We start from the raw sequence: 13,672 nt of genomic DNA on the forward strand, positions 1-13,672 counted from the left end.
TTATTTCTCATTTAAAAATGTGCAGCTGCAGAAAAAAAAGACTTGAGGCTCTTAGTACTATGACTTGAACTTGAAGACTGATCTATTAGCCAAGATTTCCAAGATTTCCATGTTGTTATAATAACAATTTGAATTAGGTTACCTCTCTTGCCTTATCCCTAAAAGTGTTTGGTCTTTTTAAGTTTAAGGGAGCTAGGCCTTATCACTTCAGGTCTCTTCTCGTGATTTATGTCACTGGTTTAGTGTCAGTTTTTCTTCCATATGTCCCTGGAGATAACCTTTGGCAAAGTATTTTATGTACGATAAAATAGCATTGTAGGGCCACACTGGCCTGTAGATAAGGCCAATTACAGTTATTTGTGAAATGAAACCAATTGCTGACCGCTAGATCTGACATGGGAGTTTTAAAAGTGCCTGACCATTGGAACCTGTCTGATAGGGGCACAATAGCATTCCTGGCAAAGCTAACAGCTGGGAGAAGAGCATGGTCTGTAACCCTGGCTTACACAAGGGGAAATCAAAAGGGCAGAGGGGATTTTGGTAAAGTTTTCTATTTATATTCTATTTATATACCTTTCTTTTTGTCAGAAAAAAACAATACATTTTTATTTGGGTTTAGAACCTGTCAGACAGATCACTGTATGGAACCAGTGAGGGACAGAGAGAGGTACTGAGGAATCATTTAAAACACAACAAGAAGGAAATACAGTGAGAGTATATAAATGAGGGAGGGAGGGAATGAGAGTAGGGTGTGAAGGTAAGAGAGAAACATATTGAGAGGGTGGTGGATTAGTAGTAGCAGGGCTCTTGGGATTGGAGACTGGAGTCACAGAGCCACTGAACAGGGCACCTCAGGCTACTGCATCTCCTTTCATCTCCTTTCATGAGATAAGACTTTCAACTTTCCAACCATTGTGGCCACTAATACTATTGCTGTCTGGTCTGCTTGAACAGCTCTCCTCTATTTCTCTCTCTCTGTCCCCTTGAATGCTGCTGTAAAGAAATGCTAAATGTAAGTCTTAAAATCAATGAGCTGGAGGCCTGTGGGAAAAGTGTCAACTATGTTTATGGATCAACATTGCTAATATTTTGCAGTTTATTAATTTTGAATCTCACCTTTAGATAATATATAAAATAAATTTACCCTAAGTTTTTTTTAAATGAGTAATCTGTGAGACTGTCAGAAAGCCTGTGTCAGCTGAATAGTAAGTTTCATAGACTATATGTTTCCTTCAGCTGGAACAGCAGTTTACAGCAACTATCTTACAGTCATGAATATTAAACACATGGACCTGTTGGAGAGATCGAGAGCGAGAGAGAGAGAGAGAGAAAACCCACTGAGAAAAATACTTCACCTGAAGGTAGGCACCTGGCCCAACACCTAATGTAGTTTTAACAGTAATGTAGTTTTCCTCAATGCTCAGAAACATTTGTGGATTTATGTTACTTAGAACAAAGCCAGCAGTCAGTCAGTCTGGTCCAAACAGTTAACTGTACATCTCAACCTGACAACTGGTTATTATCTGTATTTATAGCCAGAAGGAACTCAACCTGGCTGAGAGAGAAAAGTGAGAAAGGAGTGAACAAACTTAGTAAGATATTTTGCTCTGTAATGCCTACATAAATTTGAACTGAACAGGAACCTACCATTTTAACCAGAATGGAAGCTAATGAGACACAGCACTTTGACACTCTCTTAGAGGGAGCTGGAGGGAAACACGGGTGACACAGGAATTATATTTACTGCCATCACAGGGGCCAATTTGATGTTATGGCACAGTGATTTATCCAGCTATAGTAGAATACCTGTGGAATCTGTATCCTGAACACTACACAACTTTTCCAAAACGTCAAGCCAGTACAATATAATGCCAGGACACAGGGCTTGATCGACCAAATAAAACCAAATTGTGAGTTCTGTATAAGATGCACACTAACAATTCTATCATGAGCCAGAGAGGAGGAACACAAACACCTGCTCCATGCATACTTCCATCACTCCCTATGAGGGGAATACAGTGTGGCAGTGTCTCAACCTGTGAGTTGGTATTAGCATGCATGGCTTGTCCTTATAGTGATGACAGATAATGCTGCTAATAGCGTAATAATGGCATCCTCCTCTAGAGCCATGATGGTGCTACTCCTGAAATGACATGGAGTGGAGATTCAGCATCCCATTATCATCCTGCATAATGTCTCATACAGGGGGAGGGTTGTGCTCACATGTTTGGAAACCCTAAAATGAAGGGCAACGTGTTGTTTAGTAGCCTACAATTCACTTGGCACTCCTCTAAATGAACAATGCCCTTATGACATTTTTTAGATCAGTTTTTGAATTGAATATATATTTAGAAAGTATATTAATAATCTCATATATGTGTGTTTGTGTGTGTGTGTGTGTGTGTGCATTTCATATAAAAAATAAGGTAAAGAAAATTGTAATGCCTTGTTCATACTTTATCTAAGTATAGAAATGAGATCTTACTTATTGTAAACTGAAATAGTTTTGTGCTTTAGTTGTTGCAGTGCTTCTAAAATGGCCTCTCTTTTGCCTTATAACAAATAGGATATGAAGTAATTCACAATTTAGTAGCTTATAATCAAATAGTTATCAACGGCAACAACAATAATGTTTTAGTACTATTAATACTACCAAAAGTAATAAAATGTTATATTTATACAGAATATACCTTTACACATAATAACACATTTCTCAGACCCCAACATGCTTAGTCCCTGGACTAAAGTAATTTCTCACTTACTGTGCATCACCTTGTTTGAGACTGACATGGATCTACACACTGAAGCACATGCAAATGCACATGGGGTGTGATTGATGGCTTTGACCTTCACCCAGCTCACACACACACACACACACACACACACACACACACACACACACACACACACACACACACACACACACACACACACACACACACACACACACACACACATCTGCATCCTAATTACCATCATAAACTGGAACAATTCCTTGACTGTCCACTGTAGGTAAACTCTCATGGGCCCATTCTGTCATCTCTCCACCCTCCCTGGGTCTTGGGGGAGTGAGGGGGAGATGTCTATCCACTCTAAAACAAGGCTGCTCATTATATGAACTGAGACTGAGCCCTTTGTGATAGACTGAGCCCTTTGTGATTAAAACATTCCATGTGGCTATTTTCCGGCCACACGGTGAGGAGCTTTACTGTGTGAAACGGAGACAATAGAACTGGGAATTAAAATTGTGGAATTTTGTTGTTGTTCTGCTTGGAGAAATTACTTTGCATGCTCTGCGTTCCTCTAACAGGGGTGAAATAGTTTTGAATGTTTGGCCTGCAGAATGTTTAAGTCGATCAGTAGTGCTTAAGGTATCTCCTCAGAATGAACTCTATGTTTGTGGTTGCCTTGCAGTCCTATAGGGAGATCTCAGCAAGATCTGCATGCCATTCACAAAGTGTTGAAGATGTTCCCCTGCCTCACTACCCAGCTGTCCAAACAGGAGCTACAGCAGGTCTGCTCTATCACCATTGTCAAGACTTGGGAACGCAGCCAGTTCAGTGAGTCCACATACACACACAAACACGAACACACTTACACATATTCATACAAACACCTATGCACAACATATACAGACTTTCTGAGGTTTTTTACAAAAAGCTGGTGAGCAGTGGCATGTGAGGGGGGATTATTAGCATAAATGATGGTTTGCCAAAGTGCAGCAGGGCTGCGCTAAGTTGATTTCCTCAAATGGCCCTGTATAAAGCCAGCCAGGCAGTCCTTCCAGATCTCACACCTATTACAAATGTCCTTTACTGTAGCTGCATGTACTTTAAAATCTCTGCACCCCCCCCAAGCTTGCACACAAGCACTCGTGAACACACACACACACACACACACACACACACACACACACACACACACACACACACACACACACACACACATACACACACACACAAATGCATTCATGCATGCACACACATGCACAAACACGCTCACATGCACACAAACGTTTGTAGTAATATCTTCAAATAGATATCTCCTGCCTCTACTCCTAGTGAACATTGCTTTTCTTTTTCTTGTAACTATTAACTGTCTATCATTTATTACTCACTGTCTGCCCAGTGGCACAGAACTGTTTGGCTCATCTTTGTCTACATGCTGATTTGGGCAGATTGAGAGAGGCTTCTGAATGAGAAGAGCATCTGTATGTGGTGAAGTGTGCATCCCTGCTGAGAATTCTTTGGCTTTGAGATTATACTATTGAGCTGGAGTTGCACCATCAGCCGGATGCTTAAATCTCGGCACCTCATGTCCCTCAGTTCTTCTGGAATGCCTGTCTGCCTACTGCCTTTCTATAATGTCTCAGTGGCCTGAATCAGGCTTCCACACAGAGACAAATATATATATATATATATATATATATATATATATATATATATATATATATATATATATATATATATATATATATATATGAATGAGAGAGAGAGAGAGGACAAAAACTAACAAAGAAACAGACAGCTCATCAAACAGAACCTTAGGGAAAAGCCTTATCCAAATTTATCAGATGGAGTTATGAAGCCATCAGGCATATCCATGCAAACTGTCAGTGCAGTGCCAATCAGTCTCATGTAATGTCATAGAGAGTCACCTCTAATTTAGCTTTTCATGTGATTCCTGAGCATACTTACACTCAGTTTACCACTTTCTTCTCCTCCTTTATGGCCCCTGAATGTTGGTGAGCCATTTGAAGGATTTAACAGGTCCTGCCTTTGAAGGGGCCAGACAGAAGAGTAGGATTTCCTACAGATGGGAACATGCATTTGGCCCTGAACCAGGCAACGTCTGGATAACATGCTCCAATTTGTTCAAGTCAGTGTGGTGCATGGCTATGTTTTTTTTGAAACACACATTTTGACATACATGCCTGCCAAGGATAATTGATCAAAAACATAAAAGAAAGAGATTTTAAAGAAAGTATTAAGCCTTTTTTTTCATGCAGTTAGTGAGTCTTTTGTAAGTGGATGGTATTTCAGAGGTGGCAAATGCTTTATTGATTTGTTTAGACCAGATGCTCAGTAAGGAGTGCCTTCTGCAGTCCAGAGGCATATTTGTTCAGTTGTATGATGCCCAAGCAGACATGCCATTGAAAGTCACATTTGCTTATGGCTTTGAGGTTTTAGGTGCTTGATAATTGTGAATCACAAAGAGGGCAGTTTATTGCTTTTATTTAGCTGCTTTGCAGCAGAGGTTTGCATGAACATATCTGTAGTGCGTGACTGAGATTGTAATATTTTTCAGGACAGTTTGATTTTAGAGAGCATCTGTCCCCTTCAGCTGGTTTTGTGTGTGTTAGCCTGTAATTATTCTAGACCTTCCCCTTTGCTAAACTTTGATAAATTCCAGTAGAAGTAGTCTTTTGGAAAGAGTAACTCCAGTTTGTTTGTGTTTGTATGTCTGTGTGTGTGTGTGTGTGTGTGTGTGTGTGTGTGTGTGTATGTGTGTAAGAAGGTATAGTCATATAGAAAACATTTTCTGTACTTTTTACTGACACTGTACTGTGTTTTTAACAGTTTTTACTAACACTGCATTGAGCTGTGATTTTCACAGATTTATGAAAACTATGTTGACCTATGGCGTGTTATTGGTTTGGTAAACCAGTGAATAGTACACTACACATTGGCATTTGGGGTAAGCATATGTGTTGTCTTCTCTGAGATCATTACTAATAGTAATATCAGTGCTATGGAAGTCCCTCAGGCTAGCATAGCTCCCTTTAAAGCGGAAATTGGTGCAACAGCAGTACATGAAACCCCGAGGTGGTAGATGATATTTTCACCTTCCTACTCAAAGGTAGAATATGCCTTACAGAATCACACATTCCCTCTCCTTCCTATTTGGGATTAGAGGAGCTCAGAGTCTTTTTAACTCTCTGACCATAGATCATGATGTGTTTGACAATCCAGTACTCAACCATAAAAAGCATGAATTAGATATAGATAAGAAGCTTTCCTTTACAGTGTTGGGCTATGGGTTCTTTTTGAGGGGTGAACCTGAGGGGCAGTGCAAGGCAGGCCAGACAGCTCTGCTCATGAGCTCGCAGGATGGCCATTAGTTCAGCTACCACTTTCATTTCCAACAAAGCATAACTGGAAATTTTAAATCATTTTGGCATACTTATTTTTCTTTTTGGCACATTTCTTCTCAAATATTTTCACTGTATTCCTGTTCCTTGACAGTTTTTGGACACAATGGGTTCTACCTGATACTGGGCTCAGTGAAGCCATGAAGCCTCCAAAGAAAACCAGGAAATTCCCACAGTGAGAGCTTGAATTACTTGCATGCCAATTTTCTAATAAAATCCTACCAGTGTTGTAGTTCCATGTGTGTTTAATTTAGCAGGCAGTTCAGCAGTATCCTGTATTCTTTGGTAATGTGGGTTGGTGTTGAAGGTTCCTTTGGCTGTTTTGAAGCATCTTGTTGAAGATGATGGCATTGCCACACCATACACTGTTACACTGGAGGCCTGTGGAATCTTAAAGATCTCCAACTCTGGATATACCAAGCTGAAGAAGGTATAGGAACATTTCAAGCATTAAATGATACAAGTGATATATATTTAATCTTTTCATTAACATGAACACCAGAATCCATTTTTTCAAGTTATTATTTATTAATTCAAATGATAATCAAATTGTTTTTATGAAATAATTTTTCCTTAAGCTTCAAACCTGGCATTGTGAGACAGGTAAATTAGCATATTTTTCCTGTTTTCATAGGAGATTTTGGCCCAAAATTATGCTGTATAGAAGTCTTTGATCCAGGGTTGCTAGTTCTACCATGAGTGGCACAAGCTTTCTATTGAGCATCTGGCCAAACTGATCCAGCTAAAGACTTTCCCCGCCAGTCAAGGTGAGCTGTTCTTCTATGATGTATAGATGTCAGCCTATGACATCTTAATTCCTTTAATTCATTTACATGTTAGTTTGCGATGAGTGTTGATAATTGCCATAATTATTAATCGCTTTCCGTGTTTAATACCCAGCTTGACTTTAAATGAAAGAGTTATCTGTGATGAGAACTGCAATATGATCACGCACCAACAGAAGAGCTAATCCATGACTGAGCTCAAATGCAATTCATTACTGACAGGCCGCTCTTTTCAGCTTCACTGGAGAAGATTAAAACTCAGGCGTGAATGTTTGTGTGTGCGTGTGTGCGTGTATGTGTGTGTGTGTGTGTGTGTGTGTGTGTGTGTGTGTGTGTGTGTGTGATCCAGATGTTCACTAAACTGTACTGTCTGCAGTGCTGTAACTGCACTACAGCCATTCATTCCGGCCACTTTACAGAAAAATAAAAGGGAGGGGGAATACTGCAAATGAGCTCCATAGTGGTGCTCCCACTCCTCTCTTCCCTCCTTCCCCTCCACCCTCTTTGTCAGGGGGTGACAGACAAGTTTGTGGCATGGCTCCATGCAGTTGGGAGACAGAATTAAGGTGCCATGGTTAAACTCTTTATTTCATAGTCTCCTATGTTGTCATCTCCTGGCCACAGGGCTCATGCTCTGCCTCTTTGGTGTTTCTTCCCAAAGCTCAGCTCTGACACCTGCTGTCATGGTACTGATCCAGAGGGCTGTTCCAGTCACTGCACGCATTCTCATTCTTTTTGATGAAGGCTTGAGGACAGATACTGTATATGACCTCCATTTAACTGACAAGAGTTTTTTCTTTCAGTAAATTCTAACTAAAATTGGAATTTTCTATCATTGCGTTGCTTGTCTTTTTTTTTTCATCCTTGCTGAACGAAGCAACGGTTTATGTATCAAAGCAGACTGTGTATCCAAAATGAGGATGAGCTTTGCTCAGGAGACAGATAGGCTGTAATCGTAATGCTGTAGTTTTTAGCACAGAGAACTAGAGACAGAGATGGACAAGGGAGTGAGAAAGAAAGAAAGAGAGAATCAGAGAGCTCTGAAGGGTGATATGATTAGAGGGAAAGCTTTGCAGGACAGGTGATGGAGAATGGAAAAGTGGGATTGATTGGGTCTTATCATGGTCTGCACCTGACACTTGATTGCCAGGCGAGAGAACTAAGACTCTGGATGATTTGTGATGGAGGAGGCATGGCCCATCTGGAACAAGTTCTGTGGCAGAAACATACTTTCTGTGCTCCACCTCTGTCAGCAGCCTAAGGTTGCAGCTTGTCTTATCAGGTCAGAAGGAGAGGGGAGGGCAAGAGAGAGCCAGGGTTGGGGGGTGGGGGTTCTATGACGGATGATGGCACTGCTGATTTAACCAGTTATATGTGAAAGCCACACTGCAGACTGACATGTCATTGATTGCATCTCAGGGTTTAATGCCTATTTATCTCTTTGGTAGTTTTATATTTCACATAAAAGTGTGTATCATATCTTAGCTACTAGTAATACCTTGTTTTACACTCTTTTGGTATGTAGAATATCAGTTTACTTGTCAATTAGGACTACCACCATTTGCTGATTAAGCATAAACTGTGAAAGTGTAAAGTGTGGTGATAGTTCATGTTTTTCACTGTGATGACTTGTCTGTATTGTATAGCATGTTTATAGTCAGACTGCTCTTCTGTGACTTCCCCTCCAATCTCTTCAGGGTACTCTTTTGTGTGCCTGTGTCTTCTGCTTCAGTTGTGTTTCGGGGCTGGGTTGAGTGTGAGTGGAGAGGTGGAGAGGAGTGTGTGTGTGTGTGTGTGTGTGTGTGTGTGTGTGTGTGTATGTGTGTGTCCGTCTGTGTGTTTGTCTGAGTGTGTGTGTGTGTGTGTGTGTGTGTGTGTGTGTGTGTGCGTGTGTATGTGCCTCTGTGTGCGTGCGTGTGTACATGCATGTGTGTGTTTGTGTGCATGTGTGTGTGTTTTTGTTTGTGTGTGTGTGTATGTGTGTGTGTCTAAGAAAGAGATGAATCATTGTAAAGAAAGGTCAGGCAATGAATGTTAACTCAGTTAGTGGCTGATGATGGACTGACTGTGTGGTCATTGCCTGGAGCAACATGGCTCTCCACTACCGGCAGAACAGTGCTCCTCATCTCTCTCTCTCTCTTTCTCTCTCTCTCTCTCTCTCTCTCTCTCTCTCTCTCTCTCTCTCTCTCTCACTCACTCACTTTCTCTCTCATTCTCTGCCTATCTTTTTCCCTCCCTCTCTCCCTCTTCCTCTCTCTTTCACTCTCTCACTTCATCCTCGTCCTTTCAGATGAGAGAGCTGGAGCGTGGGCTATGCCTTCACCCAGCCTCTCAGATGGATCTCCATCAGAGCTTCTCCAGAGGGGCGTGAGTGTACATGAAGTTCTGATCGGTTATTCTAATGCGCTCTTCTGCATGGTAAATATGTTACACACTGCTGGATTGTCCGCATGCCTTACCTCAGGAGTTCCCTTGGCTCCTCAAGGCACCAGCTGTCTTGCCTTCATCCATCTGGGCTGGACCATCATCTCTCTGGGAAGAGAATGCAGTGCCTCCAGGCCCAGAGCCACAATCCCCTGCCACTTTCCTCCTCTTCCTGCCCTCGGTAGCTTCTCTTATACCAGGACGCCAGTTACAGAGAAGCATCTAAAAGTCACTGCTCATGAATCGAATTCATATTGTGATATTTTCCATCCACTAAAGTGTCAGATTTATGTCCAATGGCTTACTTGCACACTTTTTTTTGGACTGTGAATAAAACTATATGTTCTTAGATATTTATCGAGACAATTAGTTTGAAAGGCATCTACCCTCTTGTATCTAATTGAATACGTGGACCTTTTATAAAACAGTATCTAAAGAGAAACTTAGCAGATCTCTTCTCTTCTGTTCTCTTCTGTTCTCTTCTCATCCAGACTTTCCAGAATTTTTTTTTTGTTTTGCTTTGTATCATGTGACCATTCCCAGCTGTCAAATTGCCTCTTCCACCTCTATTCTCCTGTGCTTCAGACCCAAATGTGGCCATATATCAGGCAGTGATTATTATTTCAGAGTCCTCATTAGAGGAAATGAGGAGCTCATATGGTAATGGGTGCTTGTTATGAGACTATTAGACTGGCTAATTCCCCACTTATATGGCTGAGGCGTCCTTCAGGCCCGCTGCACACTGACCAGCCTGCTGCCCACACACACAGTGAAAAGCGCCTCCGTGCACAAACACACCAGCCAAAACAAGCATGTGAAGAACAGGTCTTTAGCCCACGCTTAGCCTACAGGCTTAAGCACACAAGGTCAATCAGAGACCTGGTAAGTGCCTTGTAAAGCTGAGGGCATGGCAGTAACAAGGGAATACCGATTTGCTGTGTCGACTTAAATGCATTGCTGCAGACAGCTTATTTCATTGCGACTTGGGTCAGTGATTCTGTTACATGATTCGTCCAAGCAGCACATGTGCACTTGTCCCAGTGGAGAAAAATAGCTTCTGACCTAATGTGGTTAGTCTGGCCATGTGAGGAGATTACGCACATCTACTGGAGAGCACTGTAATTTCCCTAGTTATCCAGACATTAGTTTTTTGATAGCTGTAGAAGAGATATGGAGCAAGTGTGATCTTCACTAGTAATGCATTAGGTGGGGGTTAGGGGGCACTGAGTGGTAAGACTGCACTCTGTGCATGGGCATAATTTTGCCAGCTCCTCTCTTGGCATTTGGGTCTATTCCAGAAGCCCAGGCTGCTGTTACCCAACAGACAAATGGGTGCGGTTTGTCTGGTGCTCTGCTTCACAGAGATGGGATTTAAAAACACCTGCCAGGACTGATATACTGTGTTTTCCCCCACCATTAAGGGCTCACTGTAAATCAATGTAATGCTCACCTCTACAAACCAACCTCTGGTTTGTCACATGAAGAAATAATCTGCTGCTCTTGGGGCTTCTGCCAAAACATAGATTACTTCTGTCATTTCCAGTGGATCACTTCCTACCCTCCTGCTCTTGGACCACTTGCTTTGCATGTTATTGTTCACTGAGATTTATTCATTACACCAGTGGTGAATGAGGTTATACTACTCATTTGTGGTACTTGATGTATCAATTGGCATAAAACTATGCACGCTCACAGACATGCATGTTGACAGTATTAGAAGAAGTACCTACATTTTTCCCTGCCCAAACAAAAAAACCATTGCATTTGTTCAATGTACTTATGTCCCTATGTTCATGCATAGTGCTAAACACTTGACAAAAAATAGGAAAGTGGGGTTGATGGAGTTTTGCTATTTCTTTTCATTTGTAAAAGTCTGTTTGTTGTGTCTGCACAATGCTGGTGAGGGAAGGAAGAGTGTGTCACTTTGTGGCCTACATTCGAGAGGGCGAGTGCACCATCCTCCAGGATGTCAGTTCCCTGCAAATCCCCCTGCAAAAAAAGGTGTTAGTAGAAAAAAAAAAACCTCTGTCTTCACATAAGCCCAAGCTCTGTTTGATCCAACGGTGTTGAAGCTGTCATGTGGAGTTAAAAAAACAATAACTTTGAAGAGATATGAAGAGGCATTTTTTCATTTATAAGTGCCAAGGTTCAGACTAGCCCAGAAATGACAATGTATCTGGTGCTAGATTAATTTAGGACCGGTTGGGGTTTGTGTTGCTGAGATGGCCGCACGTGTGTGTGTGTGTGTGTGTGTGTGTGATTTGTAGGGTGGGGGGATGTGGTCCGTGGTGGTGAGGAGGCGTGGCCTCCTGGAGTCATTCAGAGAGCTGTGAATTCTGCAGAACCAGCGCTCCCCCTGCATCTCTGTCACAGCAACAGTGCTGCAGACAGGAATCATCCTGCCCCAAGCCCTTCAAGGTGAGTTGTACAGCCACAGCTAGGGCCCTGTAAGGGGAGCCACAGCTCACTACAGGGTGCCTGTAGGCAGCATTTAAACTCAGGCATGTCCCTAAAAGCAAAATTGACGGAGGATGGCTAGCCATGCAGAAGATGCTACTGTAAATCAGGTGTGATGGGATCAACTGCTGTCCACCCAGCTGACCGAAATGCTTTACTGGCATTACGCTGCTAGTGTTGTCCTTTGTTATGTGCTTTGGTTCATGAAATCAGTGGTGCAAATAGGTAATCGATTATGATGCACCTCAGACAAAGTGAGTGTCTATGTAACTGTTTAAATGGTAGATATGCTCAGTTATACTTTGTTTCCTCATGTCTTGGTCTTACACAGAGCTGAATTCAGTGACTATCTCTCTGCTGCTACAAGCAGCACAGCCCTCACATGGAAAGCTCAGTCAGGTGAGGTAGAGTGACAGGCTTCAGGTAGAAAGACAGCCCCCGCCGTGTAGTCGGTGTGCCGACCCATAGAACCCTCAGCATGTGAACTCACTCGCTCTGTACTCAATTAACAAACTGGGGAAAATGAGCACAAGCTGTGCTGCTTTTGGCCTTGTCTACTGCAGTCTGCTTTCAATTATCCTGTTTCTCTTTATGTAGGAGGAGATAAATAAAGAGTACATAAGACAGGAGAAAATCAAGGAGTGGGATCACATAAAGGTACTCTTCTCAATATTTGAGCACAAACCTATTCTCTGTCCTTTCTCACAGAAAGCTCTGGATCTTTTGTTGATGTAAGATACCTTCTGGATATTTAGATAAGGCCAAGCCCAGGATCTGATCTCCCCACCCCCCACTAAAAAAACCTCTGGCAGTGATTTTATGAGAGGCATCAGTTTTACTAATTCCCAGACTTCCTTTTACTTCGCTCATTGTTCTCACAGATCTCAAACTCCCCTTTCTGTCTCTGTCTCTTCCCATGCCTCCTTGGCAAATGTGATTTTTTTGTGTGTCTACTTTACTGCTTTGTAGGAAGTGCTCTGGCTGGGGTGGGGGGATTCAGCTGGAATGCTAGCTGGGCCTCGGCACTCCCCCGCTCCCTGAAGCTCTTGACAAAGGAGCTCCGCTTTCAGGAAGACATGCGTGGCCGGCTTTGGTCTGGAGGGTTCGCAGGACTATAGTCTTTCGCTCTCTTTGCCCTGGTGACCGTGATGGCCTCTGTGAAAATGGAAAACTATACGCTCTGTCTGTCGGGAGGCTGTACTGGTCCCAGCCCAGCTGTCCGGCCCTGTCATATAAGTGTGTGTGGTCTGTAGAACTGTGCCAAGCCGGATGTGCTGGAGCACATTGTGCTATAGCCATGGCTCCCAGCTCTATGAGGCTGTGTGTTTGCACAGTTTATCTTGTGATCTGTAGAAGATGCACACTGTAGCATTTTCAAGATGTTTGTATAACATTGCAAAATCGCAGCCAACTGTACTATCAAAATCCCATAATGATTGTGAGCAGCAGCTCCATTATAGTTTCAATTAGGAGTTTTTTTTTAATAATCATTTTTCAGTTCATAGGAGGAAATTATTTGAGAGAAAGTCTCTTTACACCCAATCCCAAATGCAGTCTACTCCTTTTATGCATTTGAATGTGATTATCCTCTGCCTGACCCCTTGTGGACCCTCAGGTCATGTTACGTCCCACCACTCAAACCTCTTAATTTCTTACATTTTCTCATTTGCACGCCATGTGAACAGTAGACATCAAGCCATTCACCAGCAAGCCAAATGCTTATTTACCACACGTGATTAATTTGCCTCTTTCACACAACAATCATTCCATAGAGCCTCTATCAGGAGTACAGAGCATGAAGTATCAAAAACAGTTTATTTTAACACTCAAATACGGAAATATTCCTTAACAGATG

General features: G+C 42.2%; 1 protein-coding gene across 1 annotated transcript in view; it reads left to right on the top strand.

Annotated features, from left to right (window-relative positions):
* Positions 1-13,672, top strand: part of cnbd1 (cyclic nucleotide binding domain containing 1) — a gene marked incomplete at its 3' end in the record, with an annotated part of 44,372 nt that overhangs the window by 12,370 nt on the left and 18,330 nt on the right. The window contains 10 exon segments of the mRNA XM_035530739.1: positions 3,415-3,560; positions 6,246-6,288; positions 6,290-6,325; positions 6,445-6,483; positions 6,485-6,581; positions 6,786-6,918; positions 11,255-11,361; positions 11,628-11,778; positions 12,149-12,216; positions 12,415-12,474. Of these exon segments, the coding sequence (XP_035386632.1) occupies positions 3,415-3,560; positions 6,246-6,288; positions 6,290-6,325; positions 6,445-6,483; positions 6,485-6,581; positions 6,786-6,918; positions 11,255-11,361; positions 11,628-11,778; positions 12,149-12,216; positions 12,415-12,474 (880 nt within the window).

The sequence above is a fragment of the Electrophorus electricus genome, chromosome 10 (assembly GCF_013358815.1).
Source record: "Electrophorus electricus isolate fEleEle1 chromosome 10, fEleEle1.pri, whole genome shotgun sequence".
In the NCBI taxonomy this organism is placed as follows: Eukaryota; Metazoa; Chordata; class Actinopteri; order Gymnotiformes; family Gymnotidae; genus Electrophorus; species Electrophorus electricus.